Source organism: Zingiber officinale, chromosome 8A (assembly GCF_018446385.1).
Source record: "Zingiber officinale cultivar Zhangliang chromosome 8A, Zo_v1.1, whole genome shotgun sequence".
Lineage (NCBI taxonomy): Eukaryota > Viridiplantae > Streptophyta > Magnoliopsida > Zingiberales > Zingiberaceae > Zingiber > Zingiber officinale.
In genome coordinates this window covers 74,528,908-74,552,822 of record NC_056000.1, presented here as the reverse complement: position 1 = coordinate 74,552,822, position 23,915 = coordinate 74,528,908, and the positions used below count along the sequence as shown (strand labels likewise).

The 23,915-nt window shown below is 39.2% G+C and overlaps 2 protein-coding genes and 1 non-coding gene across 5 annotated transcripts; all 3 read left to right on the top strand.

The window, feature by feature from the left end:
• Positions 1-17,137: 17,137 nt before the first annotated feature.
• On the top strand, positions 17,138-19,484 carry LOC122009563 (protein DMR6-LIKE OXYGENASE 2-like). The gene is made up of 2 exons (XM_042565769.1): positions 17,138-17,724; positions 18,743-19,484. Exons 1-2 carry the CDS (start codon positions 17,234-17,236, stop codon positions 19,329-19,331), a joined length of 1,080 nt encoding a protein of 359 aa, XP_042421703.1. The 5' UTR covers positions 17,138-17,233; the 3' UTR covers positions 19,332-19,484.
• Positions 19,485-19,600: 116 nt separating this feature from the next.
• TRNAV-UAC lies at positions 19,601-19,673 on the top strand. The gene has a single exon. It is a non-coding gene; the product is annotated as a tRNA-Val (tRNA).
• A 2,046-nt stretch (positions 19,674-21,719) lies between these two features.
• LOC122009562 (transcription factor HHO5-like) lies at positions 21,720-23,592 on the top strand. 3 transcript variants are annotated; one of them, XM_042565768.1, is made up of 5 exons: positions 21,722-22,011; positions 22,105-22,322; positions 22,419-22,797; positions 23,024-23,100; positions 23,177-23,592. In XM_042565768.1, the coding sequence occupies exons 1-5, from the start codon at positions 21,801-21,803 to the stop codon at positions 23,402-23,404; spliced, it is 1,113 nt and encodes a 370-aa protein (XP_042421702.1). In that variant the 5' UTR covers positions 21,722-21,800; the 3' UTR covers positions 23,405-23,592. The 3 variants fall into 3 exon arrangements, with proteins under 3 accessions (XP_042421700.1, XP_042421702.1, XP_042421701.1); XM_042565767.1 differs by having other exon boundaries at positions 22,105-22,328; XM_042565766.1 differs by having other exon boundaries at positions 21,720-22,011; positions 22,105-22,797.
• The last annotated feature ends 323 nt before the right edge of the window (positions 23,593-23,915 follow it).

Below are 23,915 nucleotides of genomic sequence, written 5' to 3'. Positions count from 1 at the left end.
CAATCCTTCCTCGTTTTAGCATGCAAGACTCCAAGAAAGGTTTTATACCTTTTAGGCATGGAGCAGCTTTATCTAAAGAGATGTCTCTGAAGACATCAAAGGAGATAGAGGACATGAAGGTAGTTCCTTATACATCGGCTGTCGGAAGCCTAATGTATGTTATGCTATGTACAAGACCGAATATCTGTTTTGCAGAGGGCATGATCAACAGATATCAAATGTAACCCTGGACAGGGACATTGGACTGCGGTAAATCATATATTGAAGTACCTTAGAGGAACTAGAGATTATATGCTAGTTTACAAGGCAGATAAATTGATCCCTGTGGGTTATACGGATTTTGACTTCCAATCAAATAGGGACAATAGTAAGTTGACATCGGGATTTTGTGTTTACTTTAGGAGGTAAAGCCATAACTATGGAGGAGTGTTAAGCATAGATGTTTTTCCGGACTCCACCATAGAAGCTGAGTATGTGGCAGTCTCTGAGGTAGCTATAGAAGTTATATAACTCAGAAACTTCATGATGGACTTAGACATGATTTCTGATTTGTCCAAAGATTATTACGATTTATTGTAATAATAGTGGTGCAGTAGCAAACTCGAAGAAATTATAAGTCCATAAGGTAAGTAAACACAATAGAGCGCAAGTACGACCCAATACGAGACATCATATAACGAGGAAAAGTTATTGCCGCCTAGATTGCATCAGGTGATAACCTATAGATCCTTTCACTAAGGTCCTTAAGGCAAGAGCTTTTGATGGGCATATTGAAGGGTTGGGAATCAGATGTATGGCAGCATTTATGGCAGCATAGTCTTTTAATATAAGTGGGAGATTGTTAAAATATATACTAAAAGTCTAGCTTTTGTAAATATTTATTTTGAAATAAAGAATCACATTGGTCAAAAAATATCTACATTTATGTTAAGTGTAGTTGTTCAATTAATTTATATCATAGATAACATGGTGTGTGGTGTCACGCACAGAAGGTCATGTTATCAGTTATTTATAAATTATAAACAGTTGCTTACGACTAAGATGGAAAGGAACAAACCGTCGGTAAAGTCGTAGTGTGATTAGGGATTAGTTTATCTTGACTAATAAATTACATTAGTACACTCTAAGTGTATTGAGTAAGACCATTTTAGGTAAGTTCTTTTTATACTGACTTGATAAAAGAACTAGACCTTAGTTATTTTGGAAGTGTGTGCTCTTAATCTTAATATAATAATAAACACATATATTTAGTATTTATTTCTTTGACTTATCAATCGGTGAGATTTAGCTCGATAAATCAATAAGCCCGATAAGTTGGGAAATGACATTACTTATAGTGTGTGTTGTTGATTATAGAAGGAAATTGTGTCCTAATAATCTAGGTTGAGAATGACCTCAAGAGGAGCTTATAAGGATTGTCATGTTAAACCCTGCAGGTGGACTTAGTCCGACATGACGATGAGGTTGAGTGGTACTACTCTTGGATTAAGATATTAATTAAGTGAGTTGTCGGTAATTCATTTAATTAGTGGACATTCGACATCTTAAACACAGGGAGACTAACACACTCATAATAAGAAGGAGCCCAAAATGTAATTTGGGATTGGTGCGGTAGTTCAATAATAATTCTTTAGTGATATGAATTATTATTGATGAAATTAAGTTGGGTGTTCGGGGCGAACACGGGAAGCTTAATTTCATCGGGAGACCAAAAACTAATTCCTCTTCTCGGTCCCTATCGTAGCCTCTTGTATATAAAGATTTATACCCACCACATACCCACTTCTTACCCAACCCAAGAGGGTCGGCCAAGCTAGCTTGGAACCCAAGCTAGGGTCGGTCAAGACCAAGTGGTTGAGCCAAGTTGGTGGTCGGTCAATGCTTGGAATCCAAGCATGATGTGGTCGGCCACATCACATTAAAATGGATTTTATTTATAAATTTTTCTTATGTGGATTCCATGTTTTTAAAAGAGAGTTTAAAATTTAAATATTTCCTTTTATAGCTTTCTACAAAAGATTAAGAAAAGATTTGAAATCTTTCCTTATTTGGAGATTGAAAGGTAGATTTTAATTTTGAGAAAACTTTCCTTTTAAAACCATGTTCATGATTTAAAAGAGAGATTAAAAATTAAATATTCTCTTTTATAAGTTTCTACAAAATATTAAGAAAATATTTGATATCTTTCCTTATTTGTAGATTGAAAGGAGATTTTAATTTTTAGAGATAACTTTCCTTTTTGGAAATCATCCACATGTTAAAAGAAATATTTTAATTTATAAAATTTCCTTTTACAAACCATCATGAAGGGAAAATTTATTGGAGAAATTTTTTATAAATTTCTGAAAACAAATTAAAAATTTTTAATTCTTGTGTTAATTAAAACTCTCCTTGTTTTGGAGATTAAAGTGATCGGCCATGATGTTTAAGAAAAGAAAATTGATTTTTAAATTAATTTTTCCTTTTCATGGCAAAAGAATTATGGAAGTTTTTATTTAAATTTCCTTATTTGCCAAGACCAAGGATTATAAAAGAGGGGGTAGAGGTGCCTTCATGGAGAGAGAATGTAACGACCCAATTTTCTCTATTTCAAGTTCTAAAAGTCCATAAAAATATTTGGAATATTTTTATAATATTCTAGAGATTTTTAGGAATTTTTAGAGTATTTTTACGTAATTTTTGGAGGTCGTTTAGTAGGGTTACAAAAAGAAAGAAGTTTGACAAAAAACCGTTGAAGGTGAGACTCGAACCCAAGACCTCCGGCCGAACCCGACCTAACCGGACGCGGCCAACCAGCTGAGCTATATGGGGTTTGTTAACTAAGTATGGGGAGAAATAAATTAAAGCATAGTTGGAATCGAATTAAAACTAGGTTATAAAGGGTTAAGTGTTTTTCCCGTGACTTAAACCTAAACCTTTCCTCTCCTTTTCTCTCCCGACAGCGCGATTCTTCTCTCTCGGGCGAAAAGGGGCGACGACGCTAGGGTTCGTCTCCGGCGGCCGGCAAGGACTTCTTTCCAGGAGTTGTTCACGGATTTGTGGTCTCCTCGACAAGGAGAACACGCGGATAGGAAAGGATCGCCGAGACCTTCACCTCATCCGAACCCTAGATCTCCTTCCTCTCCTTCGGTTGTAAGTCCAAGCAAATCCCGGTGAGTTGCTACTCACCTGCAGTAGGAGTGGTTTTCGGATTTTGTTTCTCCTTGTTTTTTGAATCTTGTAGTAAAGGTTGATGTTTTGAGTTTGCTACCATAAATTCTTAGTTTCAGGTTTTGTTCATGTTTTCCTTGCTGCAATGAAAAAAAAACAGCCCCTCTTGGAGCTTGCTGCAGTTCGGATTTTAATGGTTTTGTTTTACTCGCTATGGATTTCCTGTACAGCATTAAGTATGCCATGTAGATTTTTATGCAAACATTAGCATTTCTGTCACTTTCGTGCCATTAACAAGAACAAGCGGCCAATTACCTTAATCTAAAGTGTGTAGTTTTAGAATCATTTAGTTACTGTCGTGCATGAATAGCCCTCATCTTAAGCTTACTGTTGAGATATTGGGCAGCATATTAGTTTTGATTTCTCCTTGCTAATTACCATACATGAACAGCCTCTTATTTGGAGTAGATAGTTTAAGAAGTTTGCTAGTTTAACAAGCATGAATAGACTCTTATTACGTTGTATGAATAGTATTTTAGTTAGATGTTCCTTTGCTATGTAACTAGCACGAACTGCCCTCATTTTGAGTATGCGGTTCAGTTCTTTTGCTACTGCTGTGAGCAGTATAGTGGGTTGTTATTTAAGCACGCATTCTGGATTTCCTTGCTACTTTAACAAGTATGAACAATCTCCTCATTAACATTGCAGTTGAATTTATTGTTATTGCCATGAGTAGGAACAGATTTCATACCCCAGTTCTAGATAATTTATTTTAAGCATGCAGATTTTATTAAGTTATAATGCAGAATTTAATTAAGTTAGTATGCAGAATTGTGTAGCTTAATATGCAGAATTGTGTTAACTTAATAGGCAACATTTTAGTGTGCAGAATTCATTTACCCTTAGCTGAACATGTGCAGATTTTTGTTTACCCTTAGTTGAACATGTGCAGATTTGTTTTATAAGTGTAGTATGTTGATTTAGTTTTCCCTTTTGCTTTAAGATGGACAAGAACAGATTATAGTATATACATATATATACATAGCATTTAGTTTAGATTTTCCTTGCTATGATGAGTAGTTATAAGTGAGAAAAGACCAAGGTCTTGATATGATCCCTAAAGTTTAAGTATTGGGATCAGCAGCACGCCAGGTGCTCAAAGAAATGCCAAGGCATTTTATTATAAGAGAATTAAAGCATAACAAGTATAAAGAAGTTATAGTTAAAAAAAAAAAGTATTTTACTTTTAAAGAGCATGTACCGGACACAAGCTCCAGGGGATGGGCTCCAAGATGCCCCTAGGCACAAGGCCTAGAAGTATCTTAGTAGTTTCGGGATTAGCTACCTCGATTCTTATTAAGAATGCGCGCTAAGTGGTACAATGTCGGGCCCAAAAGAAGTTTATTATTATTTTGAAATATTAAAGTATAAGTTTTGAAACAAATGAAACGAGCTTCAAATCTGTCTAGAATTAGAAAGTTAGTTTTCTTCTTATTTGAAGCATGCAGTAGTAGTTTCAATTGTTTCCTTGCTACTAGTTATTCAGCCTGTTTAGCTTTACATGTTTAGTAGTTTTACATGTTTAGAAGTTTTACATGTTTAGTAGCTTTACATGTTTAGTATGCTTCTTTTATAGTTTCATTCTTATGAGCATGATTAGCTATACATGTTTAGTATTTCAGTTAGCATGATTCCTTTGCTATATATGAGCATGAGTAGTTTTATATGTTAGCATTCAGTTTTAGCATGTTTTTATTTATATACATGCATATCGAGTTTTTGTGAGTAGATAGCGCTCACTAAGCTTTATGCTTATAAACTGCATTTCCTCCTACTGCAGATAAAGGGAAAGAAAAGATACAGTGAAGGAAGGCGACAAGGAGATGCAAGAGGAGTGTGTGATGTGTGGACTATGGAGGTCCTTGGGACTTAGCTAAAGAACTCATTTAGTTTAAGAATTTGTTTAGTTTAATTTCTTATTAAGTTGATAAGAGAATTATGTAGTAAGAGGTTATGTTTTCGGTTTTTCATTATCTGCATGATTTGAATTATTAAACTGCGTGGTTGTTCATTAGTTATTTCTTATTAAACTGCGTGGTTGATTGAAATATATTTCCAGCCGCCTGTGGCTGAGTATATTATGCTTGTATTATGGAAAATGGTCACCGATACAGGGGAGACTCTGCCAAAATTTTTCGGTAGGGTTTTCCATGTGATTTTTAATAAACCAGTTAAGTAGAGTAGTAGATAAGTAACGGTCACTCTTAGAGAGTAGTAGTAGTAGTAAGAAGGGTGGTCGTTACAGTTGGTATCAGAGCAGTTCCCATTCTCCAGCATCACACACATCAGCATCATCCTTGCCGTCTTCAAGTAAAAAAGTATTTAAGTTCTTTCTTTATTGCTTTCCTTTATTATTAATTGCAGTATGGAGTGATTGCTTATAAGTGCTAAAGTAAGATAAAAGTTTTTGCAGTTTTCTTTGTTCATATACATATGTGTATGATTAGAAAGGATAGAGAAAATATCAAATCTTCTTATTTGTTTAACTAGATGTCAAGAAGAGGACGTCCCCGTACCGCTCGTACTGAGGACCAAGTTCAGGAGAATGAGGGGCCAGGCTCAACTGAGCCCAATCTTTCTGAAGTTGTTGCTCAACTTCAGAGACAAGTGGCAGAACAGCAGCAAGTGATCGTCAATCTGATGGCGAATCAGCAGCCAGTCCCTCCCACTCCTCCAACAGTAAATGTGGAGACTCCAGTGGTAACTGAGGTTCCACCAGCTACCCTGGGAGTCGTCACAGCACCTCAGAGACAAGAAGCATACCTCATCCAGTGGTTGAAGCTGAAACCAGAGAGCTTTTCAGGCACGACTGAGCCCTGGGATGCCCAGGCTTGGTTCAAAACACTGGAGAGCACTATGGAGCTTCTTGACTGGCCAGAAGTCCAGAAGGTCAAGTGTGCCTCCTTTTGCCTGACTGGAGACGCACGCATGTGGTGGGAGAGAGTCAAGAGCAAGAGGACAGTCAATCAGATGAGATGGATTGATTTTGAGACAGAGTTCTACGACGAGTTCTTCCGCCAAAGGATCACCAATAAGCACTACGAGGAGTTTATGGAGTTCAGACAGGGTGATCTGACAGTGGAGGAAGCAGTTAAAAGATTCAACAGGCTAGCTCGTCTTTGCCCAGAACTAGTAAGCACAGAGAAGGAGCGAGTCAGACTAATGCTCAGAATGCTGAAGCCTGTGATATCACTTAATGTGAGTAGTGGAGCTCATCAGCCCCTGACTGGAGAAGAGTTGGTTAGTAGAGCCTTAGTAGCTGAGCATTACTTGAACAGCATGAAGGCACAACGAGAGCAGCACAAGCCAATCAAGATAGAAACCAAGACTGGGGGAAGTCAGAAACCCCAGTTAAATAATCAGAACTGGAAAGGCAAGGGTACTAAAAGAAAGCAGTGGAATTCAGGGAGTAACCAGAAGGGAGAACCAGAAAACAAGCAGACTAATTTCCCTCCCTGCTCCAAATGTGGGAGAACACATCCAGGAGCCTGTCTTTTGGGTAAGACTGGATGTTATTCTTGTGGTCAGGAAGGACACATGGCTAAACAGTGTCCTAACAAGTTCAAAGCACCTCAGCCACAGCCAATACAATATGGAGGCAAGCCTCAGTTACATTACATGCCTGCAACTCTGGAAGGACCTCTGATCAGTCAAGGAAGGTTGGAAGCTCCACCAGTTCCAGCCAATGCCAGAGTATTCTCCCTTACTAAAGAGGAAGCTGCTAGTGCCTCCACGGTCGTAACAGGTCAAGTAGTTATTTTTCAGCGTATAGCTACTGCACTATTTGATACTGGGGCGACCCATTCTTTTGTATCCATACCTTTTGCCAAAGAATTACAGGTACCTATAGAAAGCATGAATTCCAGGTTCCTGACAACCCTACCTTCTGGGGAAGTCATGGAATCCAATCAGTGGCTTCGGTCTGTACCAGTCAGAATTTCAGACTGAGAGCTATGTGTTAACCTGGTAATCCTCGCTATGCAGGATTTCGATATCATTTTTGGCATGGATTTCCTCAGCATGTACAGTGCTTCAGTGGACTGCCGCAGAAGGAAAGTAATCTTTAGTCCAGAAGGTGAATCATCCTTTGAATTTACAGGAGTGCCAAAGAGGAAGACCCAGAAATTCCTCTCTTCCCTCACAGCTCACCAGATGTTAGCTAAAGGATGCGTTGGTTTTCTTGCATCCATTGTGAGTACAGAAGAAGAGGAAAGACCCAAGCAAGAGGAAGTTCGGGTAGTCTGTGAGTATCCAGAGGTATTCCCAGAAGAGCTACCTGGACTACCTCCCCATAGGAAAGTGGAGTTTGAGATTGAACTGGTTCCTGGTACCGGTCCAATTTCAAAAGCTCCATACCGCATGTCTCCAGCGGAGTTGAAAGAGTTGCAAGAACAACTTCAGGAGCTGCTTGACAAAGGCTTCATTCGCCCTAGTCACTCACCATGGGGAGCTCCTGTGTTGTTTGTCAAGAAGAAGGATGGATCTATGCGGATGTGCATAGATTATAGAGCTCTGAATCAAGTGACCATCAAGAACAAGTATCCACTGCCCAGGATCGATGATTTATTTGATCAATTGAAAGGGGCAACAGTGTTCTCCAAGATAGATCTGCGCTCTGGGTACCATCAGTTGAAAGTGAAAGAGAGTGATATACCCAGAACAGCTTTCAGGACCAGATACGGACACTACGAATTCGTAGTCATGCCTTTTGGTGTGACTAATGCACCTGCAGTCTTCATGGACTTGATGAATAGAGTGTTCAGAGAATACCTTGACAAGTTTGTCATTGTGTTCATCGACGACATTCTAGTCTATTCCAGAACTTCGGAGGAGCATGACATGCACTTGAGAATAGTCTTGCAGACCCTACAGCAAAAGCAACTCTATGCTAAATTCTCAAAGTGCGAGTTCTGGTTGGAGCAGGTGGTGTTTCTAGGGCACATCGTTTCTAAAGAAGGCATTCAAGTGGATCCAGCCAAAGTAGAAGCGGTCAGCAACTGGAAGAGACCCAAGAATGCCAGGGAGATCAGAAGTTTCCTTGGTTTAGCTGGGTACTACAGGAAATTCGTGGAAGACTTTTCCAGAATAGCCTCTCCACTTACAGCCCTCACCAGGAAGAACAAGAAGTTTGAATGGTCAGATAAATGTGAGCAGAGTTTTCAAGAACTCAAGAAGAGACTGACCAGTGCTCCCATTCTGAATGTTCCAGAGAGTGACAAGAGTTTTGACATCTACAGTGATGCTTCCAAGATGGGCTTAGGAGCTGTACTCATGCAGGAAGGAAAAGTTATAGCTTATGCTTCCAGACAACTCAAACACTACGAGAAGAATTATCCCACTCATGATCTAGAGCTGGCAGCTGTAGTCTTCGCATTGAAACTCTGGCGACACTACTTGTATGGAGTCCAGTGCAGAATCTTCACAGACCATCAGAGTCTTAAGTACTTCTTCACTCAGAAGGACTTAAACATGAGACAGCGCAGGTGGCTAGAGTTGGTCAAAGATTATGACTGTGAAATCCTCTACCACCCAGGTAAAGCTAATAAAGTGGCAGATGCACTAAGTAGAAAATCCAGTGCATCCCTGATGTCCTTGTCATCATTAGCCCTGCCACTACAGAAGGAGTTGTCAGATTTCGGACTTGAAATTTATTTATGGGCAACTCTCTGCATTGACTCTAGAGTCAACCCTGCTTGAGGATATACAGAAGAAGCAAAGTGAAGATCCAGATATCCAAAAGATCAAGCAAGGGATACGAGAAGAAGAAAATTCTGAATTTCGAGTATCAGACAGTGGAATTCTTTATCAGGGGAGTCGCCTTTGTGTTCCCAATGATGAAGAGCTGAGAAAGAAAATTTTGGAAGAAGATCACAGTACACCGTACTCTATGCATCATGGTTCCACCAAGATGTATCAAGATCTGAAACAGAGGTTCTGGTGGTCTGGACTCAAAAGAGATGTAGCTAAATATGTCAGTACCTGCCTGACATGCCAGAACACCAGAGACCAGGAGGGATGCTACAACCTCTTTCAATACCAGAGTGGAAGTGGGAAGACATATCCATGGACTTTATAACAGGTCTCCCGAGAACTACGAATGGATATGATGCAATATGGGTAATAGTGGATAGATTGACCAAGTCTGCCCATTTTCTAGCCATCAGGGTGTCCCACTCTATAGAGCAGTTGGCACAGTTGTATGTTAAAGAGGTGATCAGACTTCACGGAGTTCCTAAATCTATTGTTTCTGATAGAGATGGGCGCTTCATCTCTCACTTCTGGGAATGTGTTCAGACTGCACTAGGCACCAAACTCAAGTTCAGCACAGCTTTCCATCCTCAGACTGATGGACAGACAGAGCGAGTAAATCAGATTCTAGAAGATATGCTCAGAGCTTGTGCACTAGATTTCAAGGGAAGTTGGTGCAAGTACCTGTGCTTAGCTGAATTTGCCTACAACAACAGCTATCAGGCCACCATCAAGATGGCTCCTTACGAGGCGTTGTATGGCAGGAAATGTAGATCACCCATTTGCTGGCAAGAAGTAGGTGAGAGGAAAGAAATGGAAGTAGAGCTGGGCATTCAGACAGAGCTGATAGATGAGACTACTCAGGCTATCCAGAAGATCAGACAGAGAATTGAGACTGCCCAGAGTAGACAGAAGAGTTATGCTGACACACGCCGTAGGCCACTTGAATTCCAAGTAGGGGATTCAGTTTTTCTCAAGATCGCTCCGATGAAGGGAGTGATGAGATTTGGCAAGAAGGGCAAATTAAGTCCTCGTTATGTAGGACCTTACCTGATCACAGAAAGGATTGGGAAAGTAGCTTACAAGCTGGATTTACCACAGGACATGTCAGCAATACATAATGTATTTCATGTCTCTCTGCTAAAGAAGTGTCTCCACGACCCTAGCCAAGTGATTCAGCCTCAGTCAGTGCAGATCCAAGAGGATCTTAGTTATGAGAGCAGACCTACACAGATAGTGGACAGAGCAGTCAAGAGATTAAGAAATAAAGAAGTGTCACTAGTGAATGTTACCTGGCAGAACCGGAAGCACGAGGAAGTCACTTGGGAGCGGGAGGATAGTATGAGAGAGAAATATCCAGAGCTATTCTAAGTTCGAGGACGAACTTTTTATAAGGTATGGGGAATTGTAACGACCCAATTTTCTCTATTTCAAGTTCTAAAAGTCCATAAAAATATTTGGAAATACTTTTATAATATTCTAGAGATTTTTAAGAAATTTTAGAGTATTTTTACGTAATTTTTGGAGGTCGTTTAGTAGGGTTACAAAAAGAAAGAAGTTTGACAAAAAACCGTTGAAGGTGAGACTCGAACCCAAGACCTCCGGCCGAACCCGACCTAACCGGACGCGGCCAACCAGCTGAGCTATATGGGGTTTGTTAACTAAGTATGGGGAGAAATAAATTAAAGCATAGTTGGAATCGAATTAAAACTAGGTTATAAAGGGTTAAGTGTTTTTCCCGTGACTTAAACCTATACCTTTCCTCTCCTTTTCTCTCCCGACGGCGCGATTCTTCTCTCTCGGGCGAAAAGGGGCGACGGCGCTAGGGCTCGTCTCCGGCAGCCGGCAAGGACTTCTTTCCGGGAGTTGTTCACGGATTCGTGGTCTCCTCGTCAAGGAGAACACGCGGATAGGAAGGGATCGCCGAGACCTTCACCTCATCCGAACCCTAGATCTCCTTCCTCTCCTTCAGTTGTAAGTCCAAGCAAATCCCGGTGAGTTGCTACTCACCTGCAGTAGGAGTGGTTTTCGGATTTTGTTTCTCCTTGTTTTTTTGAATCTTGTAGTAAAGGTTGATGTTTTGAGTTTGCTACCATAAATTCTTAGTTTCAGGTTTTGTTCATGTTTTCCTTGCTGCAATAAAAAAAAAACAGCCCCTCTTGGAGCTTGCTGCAGTTCGGATTTTAATGGTTTTGTTTTCCTCGCTATGGATTTCCTGTACAACATTAAGTATGCCATGTAGATTTTTATGCAAACATTAGCATTTCTGTCACTTTCGTGCCATTAACAAGAACAAGCGGCCAATTACCTTAATCTAAAGTGTGCAGTTTTAGAATCATTTAGTTACTGCCGTGCATGAATAGCCCTCATCTTAAGCTTACTGTTGAGATATTGGGCAGCATATTAGTTTTGATTTCTCCTTGCTAATTACCATACATGAACAGCCTCTTATTTGGAGTAGATAGTTTAAGAAGTTTGCTAGTTTAACAAGCATGAATAGATTCTTATTACGTTGTATGAATAGCATTTTAGTTAGATGTTCCTTTGCTATGTAACTAGCACGAACTGCCCTCATTTTGAGTATGCGGTTCAGTTCTTTTGCTACTGCTGTGAGCAGTATAGTGGGTTGTTATTTAAGCACGCATTCTGGATTTCCTTGCTACTTTAACAAGTATGAACAATCTCCTCATTAACATTGCAGTTGAATTTATTGTTATTGCCATGAGTAGGAACAGATTTCATACCTCAGTTCTAGATAATTTATTTTAAGCATGCAGATTTTATTAAGTTATAATGCAGAATTTAATTAAGTTAGTATGCAGAATTGTGTAGCTTAATATGCATAATTGTGTTAACTTAATAGGCAACATTTTAGTGTGCAGAATTCATTTACCCTTAGCTGAACATGTGCAGATTTTTGTTTACCCTTAGTTGAACATGTGCAGATTTGTTTTATAAGTGTAGTATGTTGATTTAGTTTTCCCTTTTGCTTTAAGATGGGCAAGAACAGATTATAGTATATACATATATATACATAGCATTTAGTTTAGATTTTCCTTGCTATGATGAGTAGTTATAAGTGAGAAAAGACCAAGGTCTTGATAGGATCCCTAAAGTTTAAGTATTGGGATCAGCAGCACGCCAGGTGCTCAAAGAAATGCCAAGGCATTTTATTATAAGAGAATTAAAGCATAACAAGTATAAAGAAGTTATAGTTAAAAAAAAAAAAGTATTTTACTTTTAAAGGGCATGTACCGGACACAAGGTCCAGGGGATGGGCTCCAAGATGCCCCTAGGCACAAGGCCTAGAAGTATCTTAGTAGTTTCGGGATTAGCTACCTCGATTTTTATTAAGAATACGCGCTAAGTGGTACAATGCCGGGCCCAAAAGAAGTTTATTATTATTTTGAAGTATTAAAGTATAAGTTTTGAAACAAATGAAACGAGCTTCAAATCTGTCTAGAATTAGAAAGTTAGTTTTCTTGTTATTTGAAGCATGCAGTAGTAGTTTCAATTGTTTCCTTGCTACTAGATTATTCAGCCTGTTTAGCTTTACATGTTTAGTAGTTTTACATGTTTAGAAGTTTTACATGTTTAGTAGCTTTACATGTTTAGTATGCTTCTTTTATAGTTTCATTCTTATGAGCATGATTAGCTATACATGTTTAGTATTTCAGTTAGCATGATTCCTTTGCTATATATGAGCATGAGTAGTTTTATATGTTAGCATTCAGTTTTAGCATGTTTTTATTTATATACATGCATATCGAGTTTTTGTGAGTAGATAGCGCTCACTAAGCTTTATGCTTATAAACTGCATTTCCTCCTACTGCAGATAAAGGGAAAGAAAAGATACAGTGAAGGAAGGCGACAAGGAGATGCAAGAGGAGTGTGTGATATGTGGACTATGGAGGTCCTTGGGACTTAGCTAAAGAACTCATTTAGTTTAAGAATTTGTTTAGTTTAATTTCTTATTAAGTTGATAAGAGAATTATGTAGTAAGAGGTTATGTTTTCGGTTTTTCATTATCTGCATGATTTGAATTATTAAACTGCGTGGTTGTGGTTAGTTTTCATTTCTTATTAAACTGCGTGGTTGATTGAAATATATTTCCAGCCGCCTGTGGCTGAGTATATTATGCTTGTATTATGGAAAATGGTCACCGGTACAGGGGAGACTCTGCCGAAATTTTTCGGTAGGGTTTTCCATGTGATTTTTAATAAACCGGTTAAGTAGAGTAGTAGATAAGTAACGGTCACTCTTAGAGAGTAGTAGTAGTAGTAAGAAGGGTGGTTGTTACAGAGAACTTTATTCTTTTTCCTCCTCTCTTTTCCTCCTTGGTGTTGCCGACCCTAGAGGTTCTCCCTCTCCTCTTCTCTTCTTCTTTAGTGGCCGGTTTCATCTTTCTTTTGGAGTTGGTGATGGTAGGCGGTTCTAGCTAGGAGAAGAAGGAGAGAAAGGAGGCTTTGTTTCTTGCATCCCTTGGAGCTTGGTGGTGGTGGCCAGACCTCTACTTCTCTTGGAGAATTGATGGTGGTCGAATCTAGCTTGGAGAAGAAGGAGCTTGGTGGTTCTCGTCTCAGAAGATCGTTGCCCACACAACGTCTGTGATTAGAAGAGGAATACGGTAGAAGATCAAGAGGTTATTTGCTTACAAAGAAAGGTATAACTAGTAATTATTTTCCGCATCATACTAGTTTTCTTTATATAGTTATTTTTGGAAATACCAAACACAAGAGGCATATGATTCTAGAGTTTTCGAATTTGTTTCAAATTTGTGTTTCTTTTGTTTTATTTTTCGAATTTGTGATTTGATTGTTCTTTTTGGTTAAACCTAGAGTTATATAAGGAAATTAAATATTAGTTTTCCTCAAAAGGCTTTGTCTAGGCGGTGGTGGATGCTCCCATACCCAAGAAGGTCATGTGCCTCGCCATGCAGTCCTAGAAGTCGATTTTGGAAATTAATATTTAATTGAATTTATAACATAGGTTGATTTGGATCAATAGTGTTAAGTTCCGCTTGTGATCCAAGTCTAAACTATTAAGAACAGATAAGTTAAATTTAGAATCAATAATGTTAAGTTTCGTTTGCGATTCCTAATTTAACTTCTAAAGAACACAATAGGTTATTTAGGAAAAGGTTCGACACTTGTACAAAATTTTTGTACAGTGGAACCGGTATGATCCTCCTAGGACCAACTAACACAATCATCCCTAGGTTGAGGTTAACCCGTTTGACTAAACTCGACTGGACTCGATATTGAATTTTGATATTTGGACAATATGTTTGGAAAAATATCTGAAAGATGTCAAGTAGGTCAAGGTTGACCAAATACTTAACGATATGTGAGAGAAAAGTCAAATAAGTCGTGGAGGACTGAATACTTGACTGGCAAAGTCTTAACTCGAGGGTTTAGGCAAGGGTAAAGTCCTAACTCGAGGTTAGGTAAAGGCAAAGTCCTAACTCGGAGGTTAGGCAAGGCAAAATCGTAATTATGGTTAGGCAAAGGAAAGTTCAAGTGGGTTAAGGAGGACCGCACGTTGGCAAGACAAGTCCTAACTCGAGGGTTAGGTAAAGGAAAGTCCAAGTGGGTCAAGGAGGATCGTATATTGGGAAAGGAAAGTCCTACCTGTAGTTAAGCAAAGTAAATTCTAAATGGGTCAAGGAAGGTTGTACGTTGGCAAGAGGAAAGTCCTGACTGCGGTTAGATAAGAGAAAAATCCAAGTGGGTCAAGAAGAACCACACTTGGTGATCGAAAGTTCAACGGAAAGTTAACAAAGTCCAAGTGGGTCAAAGGTTGACTAAACACTTAGTAGAGAAGTCCCAACAGGTTATGATTGACCGAAAGTTGAGATGGAAACCCTAGACTTGAGTTAAGCAAGTTAAGATTGGGCAATCGATTAGGTAATCGATTGGGCCAAAGCCAATGACCAAGTGATCAATTGGGAGGTTTTCTGTGCGAAATAGAGAGACGCTAAATCGATTGGTCAATCAATTCAGCCTTCTCTAATCAATTGGCCAATTGATTAGGAGAGGAAGTTCGTGAGAATAGTAGTTCTTTGGATTGATTGGGCAATCGATCTAGAGCATCCTTAATCGATTGAAGAGGTTTCTTCGTGATGAACAGTGAGTTGCGTAATCAACCAGGTGATTGATTAAAGCCTATGAATAGATTGGGTAATCGATTGAGAGGAATTCGCGAATGCACAGTGGGCTTCATAATCGATTAGGTGATCGATTGAAGCTAGTTAATCAATTAAATAATCGATTGGGAGAAGCAAAAAAGAGTCGTTGCGAGGTTTGAACAGCTAGATTTGCTTGGATCTGACGTGACAATCGATTGAGAGTAAAGTCAATCGATTGGGAGCCCTAATCTGCGGGATATAAAATATTTGAAGGATTCAAATAAAGAAAATCATATTCTCCACTCTTCATCGCCAGTTCTTGAAATTTCTTGGAGACAAGTGTTGTTGCACTTTTCAAGTATCAAGAAGCAATACACAACAACAAGAGATCAAGAGCAAAGGTCATTCATTATTGTATTTATTTCCTTGTTCTTGCTACATTTTTTGTTGTATTTCTCATATTTACTTGTATGAGACTTCTCCGCCTCCTAGGAGGTTTTCATAGTGTATTATAAGTGAGGAGAGTGGACCGGATTAGTCATCTCAAGGAGATGGATACCAAGTAAAATTAAGGGTACCCCTTATCTCCCGAAGTGTCCTAACACATGATGGTCTAATTATAGGAGTTGAATCGATGGAACACTTAAATCCTCTCATAATCACAAAGATAAGATATATAATTGTTGCCCCTGAGATAATAGTATAGTCGTAGAGTAATTTTTCAATTTCTCAGATATCTAAGAATCAAGTCTTAGTTTTCATAATGGATATATTTTTTTAATGAATAATTGACTTAAGAATGTTGACTTAATGACCGATAGAAAATTTTCAAATTAATTAGTTTAAATTAGATACATGATGCAAACTATAAAATAAAAAAAAAAAACAAGATAGTTGTTAGTAGAATATGAATGTTTGTGTGATCACTTAATTAGTCGTGTTAAATTAATATGTAGTAAAAATTATAGACTTGTGTGTAGCAATGAATAATCAAAATTTAAAATTAACAAATAACATCGATTAAATATTTAATTTAGGAGGTTAGTTGAGCAACTAAAAAAAAAAAAAAGGAATAAGATAGACAACAATAAAGTAAACAAATGCTAAGATAAAATAGAAACCTTTCATGTATCACCATTGTGTGATAAATAAGATAAAATTAAAAAAAAATGTAATTTGCTCGTCCTAATATCTGTTGTCTAAAAAATTATTCATAATTCTCATCATCATCATCATCACTATTTTTATGATTAAGTGGATGACCAAATAAAGGACCGAGAATGCCACACCATTTGATTTTGAGGATATTATTGACATCTAGATTTATTATAATAGGACATAATAAATTTCTGATGAGCACATATACAAAAATTCCTATCTTCTAACTACTTGATGATTAACTATAAATTACGAACATAACCACCTTCACCCGAAGAGAATATCATTGATGTCAGCAAACCTATAAAAGATTCCATTCTGATGCAGATCTAACAACCGAAGACAATGAGCAAATAAATATTTAACCAGCAAAGCATAATAACAAAAAAAATGAATGGGGTCCATACCAATAATAAAGTTTATATTTGTAAAAAAAAACTTAAGATAGAGATGTTATTTTAATAATTTTTTAATATAAAAATCCTTTTAACAGCAATAAAAATAAATTGCTACAATATAATTTATTAATGTTAATCAAAATTGCTTAAAAATAATATATTATTATAGTAAAAAATAATTATACTCTTTAATGTCGTTACCGCCTGTTTATACGAAGAGAGATAAGAAAGATTTTTTTTTAAAAAAAAATTGTATTTTGAATAAAATGCTTGTAACAATTGTAATTACTTTTAACAATTTCAAAAAAAACAAGGACTCCTCGTCCATTTCCTAACTAACCCTTACAGTCGCCGTCATTTGGGCCCTACCCTACTCTGGACCACTTTAAAACACTAATCAGGAGAGTGGGTAAATTCGTACAAGTGACGCAATGCAGATACGTACATACATTATACGTACCATCGGCTGCAAATGTTGAACTGGGACCTAAAACCGTCCACATCCATTGGCCGAGCCAACTGATAAGCAAGCGGCGAGGACGCAGCAGCCAGCCAAAAAAAATCAGGAAGAGAAGAAGAAAAAGAACGAAAAATGGTGCTGGTTTTCGAGGCCGCCTTCGTCCAAGCCCCCGAGCACCGGCCGAAGCCGGTCGTGTCCGAAGTTGGCGGGATTCCCGTCATCGATCTCGCCCCGATCCACCACCTTGACGGCAGCCTCGAGTCGGCCCTGCCGCCCGAGTTGGAGGATCTGGTGGCGCAGGTGGAGGCGGCGTGCCTCGAGTGGGGGTTCTTCCAGGTGATCAACCACGGGGTCCAGCCAGGAGTGGTGGAGAGGGCGTGGGCGGCGGCGAGGGGCTTCTTCGCCTTGCCGCCGGAGGAGCGGAGTCGGGTGCGGCGCGACGAGGCGAACCCGCTCGGATACTACGAGGCGGAGAACACCAAGAATGTGCGGGACTGGAAGGAGGTGTTTGACATGGTCATCTACGAGCCGGCCTTCATCCCCTCTCTAGCGGCGGACGGCAAAGATGCCGATGAGCCGATCCAGCTGCGAAACCAGTGGCCCCAATCGCCGCCTGGATTTAGGTAAAATTTCACCTCTATGTTCAACAAATTTGGAAGAAAAAAAACTATTAGGGTTCCTGATCCATATCCAAGACTAAACGGAAAGAGAGAATTTTTTATAAAGGTACAATTAAGATTTTTGAGTTGTTGATGAAGATCATATAATGAAATATAGAACATTTTTTTGTGGATTCTTGCTTATTTTCTAGAATTTATCAACGGATTGAAGCTATACTTTCATCCTTCATGTTTAATGCTTGATATCCTGAAACACGTTACAGTTATCATCATCTACACTTGGGCAAATGTTAAATAAAATTGAAGTTCATAAGCTTAAATAATTTGTAGTAATCTATTTTATTATTGTTCTCCTGTGATGCTTTCTCTCTTTAAACTTCATAGAACTTATGAATTTCCACAATATAGTTGTGTGTTTCCTCTGAACATTACTGAAACAGGGACAACTTCTCAAAACTGATGGTTGAAGAATTTATTCATGATGGATTATCATTATTCTCAAAAGTTTAGTCGATAGAAACTTCTCTACATGCTGGATTATCATTAGTCTCAAATGTTTAGTCGATAGAAACAGGCAAACATACATGAATTAATTGAGTTGGATTATCATTAGTCTCAAATGTTTAGTTGATGGAAACATGCCAACATGATCTTTAAACTGAATAGAACTTAAATCATTTTCAAGCAAATGCTTATGAATTCCCACAATATAGTTGTGTGTTTCCTCTGAAGTACATACTGAAACAGGGACAATTGCTCATAACTATGGTTGAAAATTTTATTCATGATGGATTATCATTATTCTCAAAAGTTTAGTCGATAGAGACATCTCAACATGCTGGATTATCATTAGTCTCAAATGTTTAGTCGATAGAAACAGGCAAACATACATGAATTATTTGAGTTGGATTATCATTAGTCTCGAATGTTTAGTCAATGGAAACATGCCAACATACATTTGGAACTTAGCTGATAGTAAAACAACATGCATCATTCTTTTCCTGTGCACTTGGCTTTCCAGGGAAGCGTTGGAAGAGTATGCCAAGGCCACAGAGGTGCTAGCTTTCAAGTTGTTGGAACTGATTGCGCTTACCTTGAACCTACCGGCCAAGAGGCTGAATGGCTTCTTCAAGAATCAGACCACCTTCATGAGGCTCAACCACTATCCACCCTGCCCCTCCCCCGACCTTGCCCTTGGCGTTGGTCGGCACAAGGACGCCGGTGCCCTCACCATCCTCGCCCAAGACGATGTAGGTGGGCTTGACGTCAAGAGCCAATCAGACGGCGAGTGGGTTCGCGTTAAGCCTATCCCCAATTCCTTCATCATCAATGTAGGCGACCTTGTTCAGGTATGGAGCAATGACAAGTATGAGAGCGCAGAGCACAGGGTTTCGGTGAACACGATTAAAGAGAGATTCTCGATACCATTCTTTTTCAACCCTGCGCACTATGTGATGGTGAAGCCATTGGAGGAATTGTTGGATGAGAATAACGTTGCCAGGTACGAGGAGTTCAACTGGGGGGAGTTCTTAATGACAAGGAGTAATAGTAACTTCAAGAAGTTGGATGTGGAAAACATCCAGATATATCATTTCAAGAAGAGCAAGTGATGTGAGAAAATTTATGTAGGATTCCTGTTATATATATATTGCAGATATCTGTGGTGTAGGTTGTTGATGAGATCTTGTAAGATGAAATAAAATGGTGTTTAATGCTGTTGAAAGAATATGAAGTTCAATCGAATCAGCTTTTGTTAGTAAAAATGATTCAAGTCAGAACTTCTCCTAGTGTTAGACGTATTTTTGATATATTTTAATATGAAATATCCTTTAAATTAAAAAGGATATAGATTACTTGTTCTTTAACAATGAACATATCAGTTGCTGTGGTGTAGTGGTTATCACGTTAGTCTTACACACTAAAGGTCCCCAGTTCGATCCTGGGCAGCAACAAATTATACATTTTTTATAAAATATAGTTTATTCATTAACTTTATCAATGCGATTCGTATTTTTCTCTGTTTCTCCTCTCTCTCTCTCAACTTTTTCCTTTCCCCCACTTTCTGAACAAACAAACATCTTCAGCTTTAAACTTTTCATGATCAAAGAGCAAGGCATCCCTTTCTTCCTTTAGTTAAACCTTCTATCATTTCCTAACTTTATTGTACCTTCATCCTCTCTCACTCTCTTACGCTCTGCTCTTTAATCCCAATTCTCTCTACTGTTTGATCCCTAAACCATTTTGCCTAAACCATGGGCAGCTTGTTTGCCATCATATCCCTCAAAAGTATTGTACTACTTCTAGTCATGCTAAAGAAACCAATCCAGCTCAGTGAGCATCCATTTCCTTGTCTTCTTCCCCCTGATGGAATCCATGATAGTTTGGTCGGATTCTCTTGGTCCTGATCAAGCACACTAATACACTTTGCTCCTCATTTCCTCCCTTGGATTCCCCACGCCATTAGGAGAATCTCCAACACATTTATGGCTCCACCAAAAACCACTGACAAAGAAAGCCTTTGACAAACAATTCAGCACTGTAGTCGTCCTTCCATTTGATTCCTGCAAGGCATCGTGGATCGACAACGTGCCAAAATTTAAGCAACGGTGTGAGTTAGTGGAATGCCGACTAGATTCGCTTTAGTAGCAGCTCTGTTGATTTACAGTGATAACATTTTCAGGAGAGGGACTGCAACTATGAACTGCTGCACTTATGGAGAAAACTTTCCATTGTGTTTGTTTTGTCAAGGCATCGTAATCCTAGCTCTATAGGTTTATCTCATGCATCATCCTCTAGCTAGCTCGATCATAAGGATGACTAGCTTTTGTGGTACTTCTAATTCATCAATTAATCTCTTGTACTTAACATCATGTAAGAGACATTGCTAATAATAAAGTCGATGATGATGGCCCGACTATATCTAGGGGGTGAATAGATCGGCACAGCTAAATCCTTGCACAATCTCAAAGACAAGACAATTGTTTGTAGAATATGAATGTCGTTTGTGTGATCACTTTATCGTGTTGAATTAATACGTAGTGAGAATTATAGGATTGTGTGTAGCGGCCAGAGAGAGGGTGAATACTAAATCATAATTAAGCCTAACCTTAAATAATAATTTCACTCACAACTAAATCTCATATCTCCCTAGGGATGATAATGAATACAAGAGAAAGAACAAAAAAAACAAAGTGCTTGGGATGTTGAAAATTTTCCAAGATCCTATAAAACAAAGGCTTCAACATATCAATTCTAGACACCTTGAATCGATTAGTCATTTAATATGAATGACTCTTAAGCTAGTTAACCTACCAATTACCTACAAGAAAGCCAATTGATTAAACTAAACAAAAACTATTTTATTCACCCTAAAAAAATGATTAACCAAGATTCTCAGGTCTAGAACTCTAGATTGGTCAAGTATCATAGCAAATAAATATAATTTCTAGGTGAATAAAATATGCACCGGGATAGTGTATCATGGTTAAACTCTTCAATAATAGATCATAGATCTAAAGTTCAAGATTTAACTGCAGCATATATTTATATAGTGACTATTTGAGATAGTAATTTAGATGACACAATATCTCAATTGGGCAAAGCTATTATTTGAAAATTACGAAGTACCTTGGTAAAATTACTTAAATGGTAACTATATATAATTTATCTTAATCAGCAAGATAATTTGCTTAATTTCAGAGGGCCCACACTAAACTGCTAAAACTTTGTAAAGCAACACTGCTGTGCACGGTTTCCCCGACCTCCTGTTTTTCGAACTAACACGTGGGCCCTCGCCATTAGCCAACAAATAAAAAATCAGTGGGTAATCTATTGGGTCTGAATGTGTGAACAGGAATTAGGAAGATTCCGCACTGGTCGAGTCAGAGGCGGTGACTCGACCGCGCCGTGCTATTACGCGACGACTCGTCGGCTTCCTGCCTCTCCGGTTCGACCGAACCGGGCCGCCGCTCCTAATCGCTTTCGTTTCTCCTGTATAAACGGGGCACGTCCCCGTCCTCGCTCTCGCTGGTGTATGTTCTTGTCTTCTCACTGGGGAGCGAGGGATCCGGGACAGAGAAATGGGATCGACGGAGGCAGAGGTCAGATTGGACCTGGCTTTGTTCACAGCGCGGACCGTGGCCGGTTTCCTGAAAGCGGCGTCGGAGACAGAGAGCGGAGACACAAGGGTGGCGAGGCTGGAGGAGTCAGTGAGGAGCCTGGAGGAGGAGAGGAGGAAGATCGAGGTTTTCAAGAGGGAGCTTCCTCTGTGCATGCACCTGCTCAACGATGGTCGGTTGGTTTCTAGGTTTCTTAGACCCAAAAAGGAATCTTTTTTATTGATTGAATTTCTTGACTGGCGTATTTGGTGTCCAAATGTTTCAGTGATCAAGGGGTTGGAGAAGGAGCTTGAGCAATGCAGAGGCGAGAGATATGCGCGTGTGTTCGGAGAATTGATCCCCATTGGGCGAAAATTCGAAGAGGAGGAAAAGAGGGTAAAGCCGGAAAGGGGCGCCGTCGAGACGATGAAGTGGATAAGTTATTCTCAGCACCGGATCGATAACTCCGCCAGAAACGATCGTAGGGATGATGAAATTGAGAAGGTTGAGGTGTGCAGGATAATTTTTTCGAGCGTTTTCTTGCAAAAAATGGTTCTTTTCTTGTTTCTCAAGTTAATCTTCGGAATTGTTCGTCCGCAGGGCAGTGGAGATCTTAATCGCAAGAAAAAGGAGAACTTGTTCCTGGAATCGAAGAGATTGAGCGGCGGCGCCTTTGTGCCTTTCAAAGGTCCATCCACCGTCACAGTGAATTCCAAGGAGGAGACGCTTGACTTTCCAGAGAAATCCACTCATGCCTCAGCAACGGATAGCGGGGCTCTTTCTCTCTCCGCCGTCAACGACGGCCACCGTGTAAGTAGCTCCACGTCCAAGGGCGTCAGAAAGACCCCGTTGAAGACGGACGACCACCCCACTAGCTCACAGTCACAACATCAGGCACCGAGAAAAGTGCGGCGGTGCTGGTCACCGGATCTACATCGCCGCTTTCTTTCCGCCCTCAAACAGCTCGGCGGAGTCCAAGGTTAGATGCCGATCTTGCTCTCTCTCTCTCTCTGAAATCTCAAAATTGCATGCAAAATTGCATCTTGAGGTAGCTTAATTTCTCAATTATGCCTAAGCTAGAAAATCTTTTGGTCATCTTTCAGTTTGGTAAAGTAATATAAACTTAGATCTTTAAGAACATTTGGGCCTTCTATTTACTGGATAAAATTCAATATGAACTGCAATTTTTTTTTATGATCGAACAGTGGCTACTCCTAAGCAGATCAGAGAACTGATGAAGGTGGATGGCCTCACCAATGATGAAGTGAAGAGTCATCTACAAGTAGGTTTGCTCAGAAAATTCCTTTCCTTGTTTATTCCTTGGATCACTAACCAAAAGAATTCCTTCTTCATTTCAGAAATATAGATTGCATGCAAAGAAAGTATCCACTTCAGATTTGGAGAGCCAATCTATTCCAATAATAGCAGGTGGTGTTCCTGATGCTGAAGAGCGACACAGCAGTTCCTCGCGACCGAGTGTTTCTCAATCTGACTCTCCACAGAGTCCTCTTCAGCTCACACTGTCCAACACCGCCGGCAATTGTCTTGAGGAAGATGGAAAATCTGAGAGCTATAGCTGGAAATAATGCTATTTACTAGTAAAGATACTGAAGAACTAGGGTAGCTCAGGTGCTGTTAAGGCTACTTCTGCGAGTTGTGTAGAGAGCTCTCTATTTTTGCTGATTGAATGTAAGAAAGAGGCTAATGTGATGAATTGTATGACATAGAGATCTTGATTCATCTGAGTTTCTTACATTGGAATTTGCCTGTTCAAGATACATTTCTGATTTCTGCCAAGTTATGTGACAGGTGAAGCAATGGTTCATTCCAACTACTGAGAAGTTTCAAGTCTGGTATCAAAAATTTTTATAAACATTTATAAAATTCTCATCTGTCTTCTTCCATCCTGAGATCTGAAATATACATGTTTTTTTTTTTGTCAACATTCTTCAGGTATTGCTGATCAACTATTTCCTCAAATAAAAACATTGTGCAGTGATCTTTATGATGTGAAAAATAGGGGAATCTGTCAGTGCTCACGATTGGTGAAAGGACATCCATCTTTAAGCCTCTGACAGTGCAGAAGCTTTGAGACTG